Source organism: Ambystoma mexicanum, chromosome 2p (assembly GCF_040938575.1).
Source record: "Ambystoma mexicanum isolate Mex_15411 chromosome 2p, UKY_AmexF1_1, whole genome shotgun sequence".
In the NCBI taxonomy this organism is placed as follows: Eukaryota; Metazoa; Chordata; class Amphibia; order Caudata; family Ambystomatidae; genus Ambystoma; species Ambystoma mexicanum.
Window position 1 is genome coordinate 1,359,998,126 of NC_090923.1, and position 14,770 is coordinate 1,360,012,895.

General features: G+C 51.3%; 1 protein-coding gene across 2 annotated transcripts; it reads left to right on the forward strand.

Moving 5' to 3' along the window:
• The first annotated feature begins 1,026 nt into the window (after positions 1–1,026).
• Positions 1,027–3,682, forward strand: RASD1 (ras related dexamethasone induced 1). 2 transcript variants are annotated; one of them, XM_069645728.1, is made up of 2 exons: positions 1,027–1,559; positions 2,481–3,682. In XM_069645728.1, the coding sequence occupies exons 1-2, from the start codon at positions 1,289–1,291 to the stop codon at positions 3,008–3,010; spliced, it is 801 nt and encodes a 266-aa protein (XP_069501829.1). In that variant the 5' UTR covers positions 1,027–1,288; the 3' UTR covers positions 3,011–3,682. The 2 variants fall into 2 exon arrangements, with proteins under 2 accessions (XP_069501829.1, XP_069501830.1); XM_069645729.1 differs by having other exon boundaries at positions 1,151–1,559; positions 2,555–3,177.
• Positions 3,683–14,770: the final 11,088 nt, after the last annotated feature.

The following is a 14,770-nucleotide window of genomic DNA, read 5'->3' on the forward strand; positions in this document are numbered from 1 at the left end:
CACATCGCTGTGCGTGTACCCCTTGCAGTAAGTACAGTGATTTGTGTTGCATCAAAGGATAGGCATAAACTTCCTTTTCTGCAGCACATACGGAACCATCATAAGTATATGGCAAATGCAACACTCGCAACATTCAGTGCAGAATTGTGCACGTTTGGTTTTGCAGTTACAAAAGGTCGACCTACATATATTCATTGTGGACGTATACAATACTATGTGAAATGGGGTTTTTAAAAATACATTAAACAAATGAAAACATGCTTGGTTGAAATGTGCATTCTTCCCATTTAAAAAAATGTTGCATGATAAAGAAGGATATCAATAAAGAAAAACTCCGTCGCTTCGAACAGGTTGCAGATGAACCAGAAAAAAACGGGCGCATAAGGTGAAAGAAAGAGCGGCGCCTCCGCCGGACTGCTCAGTACCCGGGAGCCAGCGGTCTAACATGGCCGCCGGCTCCCGGGTACTGAGCCTCGCTTCAGCAGGTCGCCTAAACCCCTGCAACCGCTCTAGTGACGTGTAGGTAGGCGGGCCCTTCGTAGCAAAATAAACACCGTGTCATGATTCGCAGATAAAGACGCTTTGAGTGACAGGTGGCAAAACAAAAAAAGGACAAGGAGAAAAGTGCAGCCGATCTGAATACATGAATTCTATTTTCTAAAAAAAAAAAGCACCAATGTTTTCTCGAGGATATGTGGTTAAGTTATATGCATTTCTGGAAATGCACTTGTTGAAAAGTGATCCGTTCCTTTGCACTGCGAGAGAGGCGTAACATCGCATTAGCAGACTGAAATATTGAATGCACGAGGGTGCATTGTTGTTATCTGTCCCTTTCCTCCGGTGCCTCCCATCAAGTGGGCGGTAGTCTGTATGTGACGTCGTGTAGCAGGCGTGCCCTAGCATGACGCCCCGGTGGGCGGGCTTGTCTTGTCGCAGGCCCGCCTGTAGGCGTGCACACTGAGGAATGATGAGCAGCAGGCGTGGCCTTAACTTTCTATATAACTCCAGTCAGTTACCCATGGAAGAACAGAACAGCCCTGGGCTTGACAAACTTACGAGTTCTCCTCCAATTTGCACCTGCTGGAACACTTGCCTCGGCTCCTCTACCTCCGTGTGCATCTGACTATTCCTTATTCAAGGAGTTTTGGACTTCTGTTCTCCTTTTCTGGAAGGCTTTGCCCCTTCTTGGCTCGCAGTGCTCAGTAGACTTGCCGTTAGGCGGCTCGCAGTGCTCAGAAGACTTGCCGTTAGGCGCTTTAAGCAGGCACACATTGCTTTCATAAGGACCATGATTAAGAAGATGTGCCCCGGGGAGTCTGAACTCAACATCCCCGCCAAGAACTGCTACCGAATGGTCATCCTGGGCTCGTCCAAGGTGGGCAAGACGGCCATCGTATCACGCTTCCTGAGCGGCCGGTTCGAGGAGCAGTACACTCCCACCATTGAGGACTTCCACCGCAAATTCTACAGCATCCGTGGCGAGGTGTACCAATTGGACATCCTGGACACCTCCGGCAACCACCCCTTCCCGGCCATGCGAAGGCTCTCAATCCTCACAGGTAAATGTCATTTCCAGCTCTGTCCGGGTTTTGTCATGCTTAGTTATGGGGTCATATTTCGATTAATTGCACGCTAACGGTAGACATAGTACGTCAAGTTTAAACCTTAGTAAGCGTGTGAATGGTTTTTGCAAGCTCCAATTTTTTCATGCACATTTCAACAAATGCAAAACCAAAAAAATGAAGGTGCCGCCTGCCTGCACTGGTTTTACTTTGCTGGTGTGCAAAAGAAAGTGCAGATTTGCGCTGATGTTACGTTGTTGCCAGTTCCAAGCGGGCCTTTTGCACTGTGCTGAACTTTAATGCCTCCACGCGGTGCATCGCCAATTCCAGCAAATGCATAAAAATAAATAAAGTTGTGCAGCTCCCTCCCCCGTTAGAATATATTCTGCTCAGAGAGCATATGCGTGCACAATTCCTCTCAGTTTAATTGGATTTTTGAACGATGCATACAATTACATTTACAGGCTGCTCTGCCACCATCAGAATGTAGTATATCCGTTGCAAGCTAATATAATGAAGGGTCGGTCCTGTGCAAGGTCTCTAGTAGTGCACTTTACAAGGGTTTCTAGCATTGGCTCTATGCAGTTTTCCTTTAAATCGCATTTTGTGTACTTAGACCAGAATCGTGTTCCTAAAATGCCATGCCACTTTGCTTTCATCTGCGCAGGAGGGGCGTTTTGCCCCTTATGAAATATTGTAGAGAGACTATAAGCAGGGCACTGTGTAACTAGGTGCAGGGCTGTTCAGAAAAAAAAAAACACCTGCCCTGGGATTTGTAGCCAACTCTTGGTTTTCAAAAACGCCCAAGTGAGACGAGGGATACACATTTGGCCATTTGCTCTGTTGTGTTTATTGTGTGCTTTTTGACACGGGACCCGATATTAACCTGTGCCCTCCCTTATTTTCCCCTTTCTCCAGGCGATGTCTTCATCTTGGTGTTCAGCCTGGACAACCGCGACTCCTTCGAGGAGGTGCAGCGCCTGAAGCAGCAGATCCTCGAGACCAAGTCCTGCCTGAAGAACAAGACCAAGGAGAACGTGGACGTGCCGCTCGTCATCTGCGGCAACAAGGGCGACCGCGACTTCTACCGCGAGGTGCAGCGGCACGAGATCGAGCAGCTGGTGGGCGGCGACCAGAGCTGCGCCTACTTCGAGATCTCGGCCAAGCGCAACACGCGCCTCGACGAGATGTTCCAGGCCCTCTTCACCATGGCCAAGCTGCCCAGCGAGATGAGCCCCGACCTGCACCGCAAGGTCTCCGTGCAGTACTGCGACATCCTGCACAAGAAGTCCCTCAAGAGCAAGAAGGTGAAGGACGGCGGCGTGGCCTACGGCATCGTGGCGCCCTTCGCGCGCCGGCCCAGCGTGCACAGCGACCTGATGTACATCCGCGAGAAGGCCATCGGCGGCGGGCAGGCCAAGGACAAGGAGAGGTGCGTCATCAGCTAGAGCGCGCCCAACGCTGACGGGGAAACAACAACAACAAAAAGTGCAAGCATGTGTGGAGACCAAACCATAAAAAACAGTCGTGTTTTGACGTGGAACCAGCGAGGCATGTCCGTGTGGGGGACCCCGAGGGGGGGGGCCCCCAGTGCCTCCTGCCGGGTGGCCAGGCCCTCAAGGCTGACGCTACTGGAGACTTTGGAGAAAGGAGAAGTCAGCCTTGGAGAGAGAGAGAAGAAGGCAGTGTTGTTGGACGCAATGGCAACACACACACTGACAGAAAAATGCCCTGCCCCTGAAGCAGGCATGTGTGTCTAACCTTAAAGACTATAAACAGTTCATGGTGCTGTGCAGTGCATACTGTGTGCAAGAGACTTGCAGTGCAAGAGCCTACAAAGACATTTATCTGACAAGAATTCCGTTGGCTCATCTAGACACGTGTCGTGTCCGAAAACACAGCAGCACCAGAATGCTGTGTGAACCGCGAGACATTTTTCTTGTTTACATCAAGCTGTCTTTGCAATCGCAAAATGGCACTTTATATATCGTTGTACTGTTGTCATGGCATATGATCAAAAATGGCCGTTTATTTTTTATCAAAGTGGTTTTTACTTTGTGCTGCTTATAAATGTGACAATTTTATTTTGTTTTATACATAATAAAACTTTGAAAACGTTATCTCGTCGTCCGCTGCTTGTTTATCCTGTGTTGAATGCATGTTTGGTTGGGTTGAAGCGCTATGCTTGTGCTTGGCGCTGGACGGGGAATACAGAATGCAGCAGCCGGGAAAGAGACCTGAGTCGCTGCAGAGACAGAAGTCGCCCATGCCATGGCAAACATCGAGGAGCTGTGCTGGCACTCCACCCCCGCCCCAGCCCTCACGGCATGCAAACAAAGAGTTGCGCTTGCCCTGACCGCAGGCATGTGTGAAGAGGGGCGACAGCGACTCAAAAGAATACACACAGTCTCGTGTATGCTTAGCAGTAACACACACCTGTAATAAACCCACACCATCGCTCTTGCTTCAGTTTCTAACAAAGTTCACGTTGGAGGGCGAGCTCCGTCATCTGTGTGTCAACAGGTGCAGCAGAGTAACTTTGCTGAAGATGTTGAGGGGGGGCATGACATCTGAAGAAAAGGTGTCCCAGCCAAATGAATGGGGACAAAATGGTGTGCTATGAAAGTTGGGGGGGGGGCAAACACCCCTACCCCGCCCCCCCCCCCTACCCCCTAAAATTACGCCCATGAACAGGTGGCATGCACCGACAGGCAGACGGGTACAGCTGGGAATAAAGCTGTTTGGTGCATAGGCGCGTGCTGCAGCGGGCACTGCGCGCTGTGAAGTGGGCCGTGGTGGAATTGATTGAAACACAACTACCGAATGCAGAAGACTGACGGTGGGCACTCCCACAATATATTCGCAAAGTACATTTTCAGCGGCGTGCACCGCTTTGAAAGACAGCGCCCCCCGCCCTGTGTGAGGGGCATTGCAGTTCTGCACCCGGTGGAAATGCAAATAAAATGTCCATGCGAGGGGTCCCAGTCATAACACTTTCCAGGGTGCATTAGGACCTCGCTATGCAACTGAGTTTTATAGCGTTGCTGCCATTTCCGGGGTCTCTTTTGGCGCTCCATTATGCTATAGCACAATTCCAGAGTCGTGCTGCAAGTGGGTGTGGCTCCTTGCAATCCACTCCACACACTTGCTTACACCTCAGTGCTGGATGCATCCACCCGCGCATGGTGTTCATATAATACACTCGGCCACATAGCGCTGAGGCGGCGAGCACACGTCTGCGGCTGGATAGGTCTGCAGCGGGTGACTGCTGCACACGCACAAAACTGCTGCAATACACGAAAGCTTATCGGTAACGGTCTGGCTACTTAATAGTGTGAATTCGCACCTGTGTCTACCCCCCCCCCCCCCACCACCGCCCAATGAAGCCCCGGGGTGCGTGATTTAGGGATGTGTTTTTGCATTTGTAAACCAGGTGCGATTCCGCAGGAAACTTGCTGTGATATCCCGACATGGGGTACACCAGGCAGGTGCCACGTATTCCTCCCCCACAAAACAGTACAGCATCACGTTGAAAAGCGTCCCCTCCCTTCGTGCACCGCCCTTGCACAGAGGTAGTTGGCAAAATTTACGTTGCCATCCAAGGTGCCAAACTATATATCTGCGTGCAAGCATGTTATCGCCTATCCGGGCGTGCCTTCTGTGTTATTGCCTGCAAAGGGTTTCATATTAATCTAAAGAACAGGTACAAACGACACAAAGACACTCATGGGCAAACAAACATCTGCTATAAGTTCGAGTGACACCACTTGGCGTGACACCAATGTATTAACCTCGCGCCTGGTGTAGAAGAAGGGGCAGAATATGCCGCACGTCACACGGTGCGCCAAGCAGGGCTTCGGGATTGGAAAACATTGAGACTGGGAGGCATGATCCTGCCCTGGGGCAGCACGAGTTCGGGGACCCATTCCCCGAATTCTTCAACTGCCCGCAACACCCACCACATATGGCCAGTAAGCTCTCATTACCAGGGAGCAAGTTATCCCGCACCACCCTTCATGCGCCTAGAGGCGCTTCAGCAGAAATGTTGCACTATATACAAATAGCGCTTCTATTTCTACCATTGTATGTCCCCCTCGCCCCCATTGGCGATTTATATAGCGCTTCATACCGGATTTCCGCAACTTCTAAGCTCTCGAACCCATGCTGCATTGTTCCCTAGGCGGGTGTGACCGCCACCCTGAGCTAAGCCCCCGGCAGCACTAGTACTTCAAAACATGCTATAATTGAATAAGTAACCTTTATCATTTTATAGCATGTTTTTAAAGTACCCGTGGCAATGTGAAAAATGTGTTTGAGTTAGTTCGTTATTCCTATGTGAACAGAAACCATATTTGTATACCCATCTCCCCAAGCCCTCCTGCTCCCTGCACGCACGCACACACGCACGCACGCACACACGCACCTCAGCCGCTTTTTAGTGCATTACGCCCCATGTAGTACTATTATCATAAAGGCACTCTATCAACTACCCGAGGAATGAAAGGCTGAGCCAGAGTGCTCGAATTGGAACCTGTGACCTACAGGTTTAGCAGGCGTATATATTCAAGGAGCACTTAACTCGCCCCCTCACACGCAGGGGCAGGTTTTGATGCCGCAGTGGGAGGCTGTGTGAGTGGGGGAGGAGGGGGGAGATTTTTATGGGGAACAGTCAATGCCATCAAAGCCATTTCACTAATTCACAGCTTACAGTCAGCACGTCGGGATCTAAAAGGAGTTACGGGATAAAGGGGGTGACCGGAACTGTCACCCGTCTCACCGGCCTCCTCTTGCTCCGCCACCGCTCACAAGCCTGGCCCTGGGCTCCTCCTACAGCACTGGGGGGCTTGACAGGATGCACGCCGTACATTACCGCTACCGCGTGGTGCAGAGCCTAAGCGCCAGCGCAGGGCCTATATTCCACCGCTCAGAGGTGTAGCCGTGCCAAGTGCAAGGAAGGCAGCCAAGCAGCTGCAATGCCCAGAACAGCTCTGCTCGTCAAACCCCTTGCAACCCGCCCGATTGGGGTAGCCAGACTCGGGCGCAGAGTAGGCTCGGGCGCAGAGTAGGCTCGGGCGCAGGTGCTCTGGGGCCCGGCCCCACCCTTCTGGAAAAGCAACTGCACTAAAAGTCCCTACACCTCCAATGGGACTTACTAAAAATCTGCCCAGTCAGCTTTATGCCAAGCGGAACCACATAAAGCTTTCATGGGGTATGCAGATCTCCCTATCGCCAGATTTAAAAGAAAAAAGCAGGACATGCCACAGACATAAAAGTAGGACTTCAATTTGACAGTAGCTACCGTGCCTACACAGTTACAAGTAAAAAGGAGCAGGGGAGGGGGGTTTTCAGGGTTGCATGAGGTGCCCCCCTCCATTTGGAGTTGGTGGGAGAGGGCCACCACAAACGTGGGACAGGCCCCCCAATGGATGGGGCAGTAGGTTTTGGACACCCTGGGGGCAGATTTGCACACTACCGTCCCTTCAAATATTCCTCCCCCCTTCAACTCACCCACATCTTTCCAAACTTTATCCATGTCCTCTCCCCGAGCCACCGCCCGTCTTTCTTCCCTACCTCTTCCCCTGTCTTGTAACCCCAGGCTAGGCCATCCATCCAAACAGCACTAACTGCCCTCCTTACCTCGATAATAATCTTTAGCCTTCAACCAACCATCATTTAACCAACCGCGCCCCCGGCTACGGCTCCACTATCCCCAATCTCCCCAGACCCTAAACTCACCACAACTCTCTTCTTCAATGAAAGCCAGGCTGACCTGCCACATCATCAACAAAGAAACACCACAGTTCAAATCTTTCTTGCCTCTGCCGCCCTGACCTGCCACCAAAAACCACTGTCTCTCCTTATTACTCACCTCGTCTACCACGCACCCCTTGAAAGAAAAAACGGTACCATAAACCAAAGTTAACACGGTGGGAGGGCAGCAACACAGAAAGGCGTTAACTGCCAAATGTTCCTGAACCTTTGCCAGCACCCATATAAATAACCTGGGAGGCACTCTACCCCCGGCCCGGCTCGCTGGCCGAGGTGCAGCGCCCAAAACCTCCTCAGCAATCATTGTTCCCACACTGCACCAAGGGCCATCCGTGCACCCTCTGTCCATGTAGCTCAATCCACCCACCTTGCTACTTCACATAGCACCACGGCCCACCTCATCCCCCGGTGTGCTGCTCCGTTTCCGCTCCTTCACCGGAGCACATATCCTCTCATTTAGCCCCTTTGCACCCAACCATTTTTTTCCTTAAAGATCCTTGAAACCTTCCTTTCCTTTCACTTTTACTCTTCTTTTTTTGAAGCCATCCTCTCCATCTTCACGTCAAGAAATGTATAATTCCATACCTCTACAATGGCCGTCCCCTCCCATTCACCATTCCTTCTCCCTATCCAACCTCTTCCGTTAAATTAACATTCTCTGCATCCGTGCACATCCGAGTTTCCCATTAATCTAAACTTCTTTGTTGACCTATATTCACCAAACTTAACTGTCATCCACCCAAAATTCCACTTAAGCTAAACAAAACTCACATAGATACGACAAACCTATTACTTTGTTGCCGTTCACCCAAACCCAACAGCTTCTTGACCCGATCTGTGCATATTCCCAACTAATCTTTCTTTGCAGGTGCCCCTACCACTCGTTACCGCTACCCCACGTGTTGCAACCCCTCGCCCGAAGATTGCTGGCTGCCTTCTGTTATGCCCCGAGCCCTGTCCTGGGTGGGGCGACCCTTAACTAGGCCGTAAAAGGCACGGGAAGGGCCTGCAGTATCGAAGAGCTCCTAAACCACATGGCCCAGAGAGACCATACAACCACAGCACCCCCTTTTCGCTCATTGCTCTATGCCGGGCCCAATACCTCATACCCCCAAACACTAGAGCAGGCCACCGCACATTTCACCTTAACTACTGTACACTTCTGTCACTTACCAAATCACTCCTTACCTTAGCACCAAATCCCTCTGTTTACTTTAAAATAGAACCCAACTATCCTCCTCCCTCGTCCCGGCTCATCCCCAGATGTCACTCTGTTCCTCCTCATCATCATCATCCCTTACATCGACCTTCCCGGCCCTTAAGTCTCCAATGCCCTTTCTTTTTATCATTGTTACCCGTCACTCCTGTTCCCACCCGGCATGTGCACTCTTCCTTTATATTCATTATTTATTCACCTTTATTCTTTTATCATATTTTGTTATTCACATCCTTTAACCACCAAGTACACCTCAAATATGAAATTAGAACTCAGGTCACCTGCATTCCAAGACCCAGAATTTACCACTTGTGCCATTGGTCTCTGCCCAACATCGCCTTCCCGCCACCAACCTTAACGTCCCCCTCTCCAAATATCAATGCACCTTCAGTTCAAATCTTTGCTCAGCTCCTCGTCCAAACCGTCGTAGATTGGAGCGCACACCTCATCGCCGCTGCACTGCCGCTGGGGGTGGGGAGAGCCGTCCCAACTCTCTCCCCACTTACTGTGGACCCCATCACAGCTGCACTGCCGCTGGGGGCGGGGGGCTGTCCAAAAACTCTCCCCACTCTTTGCAGTCCTGTTCCCCTTCTGCTCCTGCTATCGCGGAAACCGTCTTAGTCCCTCCCCAAGCTGTTGCTCACTAGGATGATGGCCTCCCGCTAACTCCCCCACCCCACCCTTACTGGCAAACTCAGGCCATACTCAGACCTCTGCCAACCCGGGGATCCATCTATTCCTCCCTTGCTCTGCCCCACACCTGTTATGAACACCCATCTCCCACTACCCCCTCTGGCCCATCTCCCCACCCCCCTTCCCACACTGGCAGTCCTCCCACCTACGCCCCATGAAACCATTCTAGCAGGCGCACCCTCTCTAACCAATGTGAGGGGTGGGGGTGCCCCCGTCCCCATACTGTAACCTCAGTGCTGCTCCTCTGGTGGCCGAGCGACGCATAATTCCCTACACCTGTGTATCATCCTTTGTGCTATTCCCAGCGCTGCAAAACGCACCCCCAAGAGAAACCTCCTTAATTGACCCTCCCCCATCCCATTGTGACCCACACTGCCCCACATCTCTGCTAACCAAGCCTAGACCGCCCCACCCCCCAGATCCACAGGGCAGCAATACTTTAGGCCCTCTTCCACCCCACACTCCTGCCAGGCACCTCAGTGCCATCCTGTAAGCAGAAACGTAGTGGCCCAGCTGAAATCCTCCCTTCGACAGTGCCAGGGCCCTGCACTGCCACCTAGAGGCCCAGAGAGCATACTGCACTCCACTGCATGCAGTGCCAGCCTTAGTAGCAGGAGCACCCCAGGCAGAAAAAGAACAATTTGGCACCCCTGTTCCCCTGGTCAATTGGGGGTGGGGGCAGGGTGGTTTGGAGGCGCCAAATATTTCTTTTTGGTGGTGGGAGAAGGCGTCCTTTTGAAATTCAATGTGCTCGCAGGAGCGGGCGCATTTAACAATAGGGTGCTGTGGTACCCTATTTAGATGATTATCTCCCCACTATCTCCCCACTCTCTAGCCGGAGCAGGGAGTTAATCACTGGAATAGGGCGCTGATGCAAGCATCAATGCTCTATTCTAATGAAAACCGACCTGCTCATGCGTCACAGCGTGCAGGTAATTATCCCAATAGGGTGCCAGCCCCTGTTGTTGATAAATTGTTAAAAGCGCCCGCTCCCGCGAGCGCATTTAATTTCAAAAGGACACTTCTCCCATCACGCTAGCTTGGGGTAGCCCTTGAAAACTCCCCTGAGCTGGTGCCCTGGGGGTCTATGGCACACCAGGCGGTCGCCCAGCCCTAAGGCCAGCCCTGACTGCATGGACAACCACCCTCAGCAGGGCCATTGTGACCAGCAGCCCACCTCACTGATAAATGTTGAGAAAACTGCCCCCCCTCCCTGAACAGCCCAGAGCAATGACAGAAAACAAGCCATGCACCTGTGCAACCCCTCTCTGCATGAAACGGGCGGCTGGGAGAGCTGTCCGCTGTTTTATTTTGTAAACTCCCCCAACCCCCACCTTTGATGCTCCGCAATGGGGCTGTTGCTCCCTGACACTTTTTATGTTTTTTAAAATGTTCTTTAACAAAACAGATGCCCTACTAACCCTTAGACAGAACAACGCCCCCCCCCCACCCCCTCACTGGGACACCCCCCTACTGAATCCGCTCCTGTGTGCCCCCCAGGCAGCCACCTCAGCCACAGTGAAGGAGAAAGGCCCAGGCAACACGGAACAGCGTTAACCGCCAATTGTTCCTGAACCTTCGTCGGCACCCATATAAATAACCTGGGAGGCACTCTACCGCTGGCCCAGTTTGCTGGCCGAGGTGCAGCGCCCAAAACCCTCCCCGGGGATCAACTCGTACCGCGCGCACCCCAGGGCCCCCATTTGCTCTGATTGTACAGCAGTTTGTGCGCCCCAATCAGTCAATGAATATGGTTCACTGAAAGGGCGGGGGGACGAGCCCACCCAGGGATGGCTTACTTGTTAAGTGCTGAACTATAACGTTTATAATGGTTTCTTAGCCAGATGCCAGTTATACAGTCAGCGCTGGTCATTGGGCCGGAGCGGCAGAATAAGTCTCGCGGGATCTCAGATCCAGAAACCCATTCATGCCCTCCAAGAGTTGGAATGTTTTGAACTTGCTTTTGGTGTTTCGGGATTGGAACACAGGTCCACAGATTGAAAGTCGAGAGACTTCCCCACTAGAACGCCTTGTGAGGATACATGAATATCTCTGTCAGGGGGCGGAGGGGGGCGGAGGGGGGGGGGGGGGGCGCAAGCTGAAGAAGATATTTAACCAATCTGTGTAGGTTTAAAAGATGCGCACCTTTTATACTTTGCTAGCGGCATCGCAGGAAACATTCCTCTCTACACTCATTTTCCAGGCGTCAATAACTAATTGATCTCCTGAAATGTAAATGTTTATTTATTGGGAGTCTGGGGGGGCTTGGAACATTCTCTTGCATTCGTCAACTCTTCAACGCCCCTCCCCCACCCCCCCCCCCCCCCCCCCCGCTGGCGGGACCCCCCACTTCCAGCACTGTATGCAGTCACAGCTGTAACTCTGCCCTTTTTCCCTTCCACCAAATCCGCGACAGGTGTTTAAACAAAAAAAAAGAACAAAACAACTGGGGGGGGGGGGGGGGGGGGTCGGGGGAGGGAGCATTGGAAAATAGGAGTCCCGCCAAAGCCCGTGACGTGTGGTCAACCGATAGAGCGTCTGGGGGAGAACTATTGGCGGGTACAGAAAAAGCAACCGAGTCCACGTACCCCCACTAGGAGGATATTGAGGCACCCTCAAGTGCCAGAACTGCAGCATGGTCTGCCCGGAGACATGGAGCCACCTTGTGCCCCCAATGCCCGTTTTTAGAAAAGCGGCACAGCTTTTGATCAGTGAAGAGACCCGAAGCAGGCCAAACTGCCTTGGCAGAATCTATATCAGCATTCGCAGCAACATCCCCCAGCCACAATGCCACCTGCTGCCTACGTGCAGCCGACCTCCCAATGAAGCAGAGCACACGCCTCCATTTCTAGAAGGTATTTGGGTTTATTTGATAAAGGGCCTGGCGCCTCGATCAAATCAGAGAGTCGGGGGCCAGGAATGCTTTACGCCAAGGCGGCAGCGTAACGTCGACGATGCTCCACATTGTGAGGGGGCGCAACGGGGGGCCGTGCAAAAGTAACGTCATTTCCTTACAGCCATGCAAGCTGACGGACCAGCCGGAATAGTGCAGCTGCCTTCTCGGGGGGCCACACGCTGTGTGGAGGCAATGCTTGAAATGTACGAAAAGAAGTAGTGGAACTATGTGCCCAGCTGGCCTGCCCCCGCTCCCCACAAACCCCACCGCCACGCCCGCTCCCACACACAATCCAAACCCCCAAACAAACACACCTGCTATTTATGGGAACGTTTGGTGCAGTTCACTGAAGTGCAAGCTTCAACTTCTTCCTACACTTTTATTTTAAAACCAAAGCATTCCAGAACGGTTTCTTTTTAAAATAAAAGTATAGGAACAGTGAAACTTAAATATAAAAAGTATGGGAGCACCGCTCCAGACCGCTCCCGCCCACTTCGACCTCTCTCTGTGTGGATGTGATAAGCATTTTCAGGGAGTCATTCTTTGGATGGGCCAGGAAGCCACCCTCGGCCACCTGCCTCCACCGTGTTTTCCTAACCTTTTTTGGTTACTTTTTGGCCCCCCACATTTTAGGCCTCTTTACTGAATTCAAACTATTAATGTTAACTCATTGCCATGGTTAAGCACCTTTCCGTGGTTTTGCTGCAGCTCACATGATAAACTAATTTTTGCCATTTTTAATCGCGGATCCAACATTTTGGAACCTTCCCTTTAGGCAGGGTGTCGGGGCCTTTCCACTTTTTCAGTTGTAATGGGCCCCGAGCCTCTGGGGGCCGAGCTGCTGTCCCCATGTTGGCAGTGTTACCATAAATTAAAATACCTCTTTCTTTAAGCACATTACATCTGTGATTTGCACAGGCTGTCCACCCTCTCAGGCCTTGCAGTATCCAGCAGCATTCTTATAAACTCATTGCCTTTCTACTCTGGATTCAACTGCGTTAGCACTTTTCTGACAAAGATAACTTAATAGATTTTCCTAAGTGGACATCTAGTGTTTCAGCTCGCTGCAGGCTGACTTTCTTTGTTATGCTTTGCAGAGGTCAACGAACCTGTACCACTCCTAAACCCCTCTCAGCCTGCTTCCTACAGTAACTCATTTCAGTCACTGTGTACTTTCATCACTGCACTGAGCACTAGATCTCCTGCAGCCCAACCCTGTGGAATGAGCAGGAAAAAATGCTACAGGGTGGCCGACCTTCCCGTATTTTGCGGGACTTTCCCGTTTTCATGAGCTTTGTCGCGCTATCCGCACAGAGCCTGTCCAGGGTGGTACAAGTCCTGCATTGTTTCTCCGAAGCAGTATTAGGTGTCGAATGCCTTTCCAGCTTATCAGGGAAGCACAGTGGCTTCCCCGCAGGTGTTTTGCGTCAACGTTGAATGGATTAAGGGAAAAAAGGCCCAGCATAGGGGTGCATGCAGAAGGTCTGTTGCCCCTTAAGAGGTGCGAAGGATGGGTGATAAATGGAAGGAGAGCACAATGGTGCATGCTATGTGTAATAATGCCTGAAGCGGGTTCCCTCAAATTGCTCTGCATTTTTTTCACTACAGTTTTAAATCCCAAATGAGAATTAACACAGTTTGAAAACTCAAATGAGAGTTATTCAGGCTTGCATACCATGTTTCTATAAGTGTGTGTGTGTGTATATATATATATAACGTTATGTGTGTCTTGGCGTGTACATGCAAAGTCTATTAATGTCACTATCGATGTTGCTCTAGACTAGAGTATCAAAAACGGACACTCCTTGTAATGTTATTTTCCATGACGTCACTTCTGATGATGTCAATACAGATCCGGAATAGTGGATCTGCGTGTCTTTTGTTGCATTGGCCCTCGGGCCCTGAAGAGAAATCTAACCGGTCACTTCCTTTATGCACGACAGTCATACACAATGGCCCTCATTACGATACCGGTGCTAAACTATGGCGCTATTAGCACCATGGTTGGTGCCGGTATCGTAACGCGTCCGCCATGGTGAAATGGGGAAATACCGCCCCATTCCGAGGTTGGCGGGCGGTATTTCCCCATTTCCCCATGGCCCTTCCCCATTCCCATTTTTGCCCCATAGGGCATAATGGGAATGGCGAAGGCGCTAAGTACGGTACCGCAAATTGCGGTACCATACTTACCGCAAAGGTCCCTTTGCGGGTCCCTACTTTAACGGCTGGTCTAGACCAGCCGTTAAGGTCGGGTCCCGCAAAGGGACCTCGTAATTAGGCGCTAAAGGGTTAACGGCGCCGCAGCCTTTTACGGCGCCGTTAACCCATTAGCGCCAGGGTCGTAATGAGGCTCAATTTGTATTTTTTTGTGCTGTGCTTGTTACACAGATTTTTGCAATTAAAGTTACCATTAACGTGGATGGGGGTAGATGAAAAGAAGGGTGCAAATTATGCCACCTGAAATGGCGCAAACTAATTCTGACACACCACCGCAACTAAAGTGTCCTGCAAAACCATTTTGTAAAGTTGGCCCCCTTCCGTACACGTCACAAAAGCTTAGTAAGCAAAGATAAAACAGGTACAGCACAAGAAGGTCCAGTGGTCCCAGCTGTTGCTTCCAGAATGTTCCCTCCC

Excerpts from the sequence above, each read along its gene's own strand:
- RASD1 (XM_069645728.1), top strand. The coding sequence starts at position 1,289 with ATGATTAAGAAGATGTGCCCCGGGGAGTCTGAACTCAACATCCCCGCC. Across the intron at positions 1,560-2,480 it reads AAGGCTCTCAATCCTCACAG|GCGATGTCTTCATCTTGGTG; the intron begins GTAAATGTCATT and ends CCCTTTCTCCAG.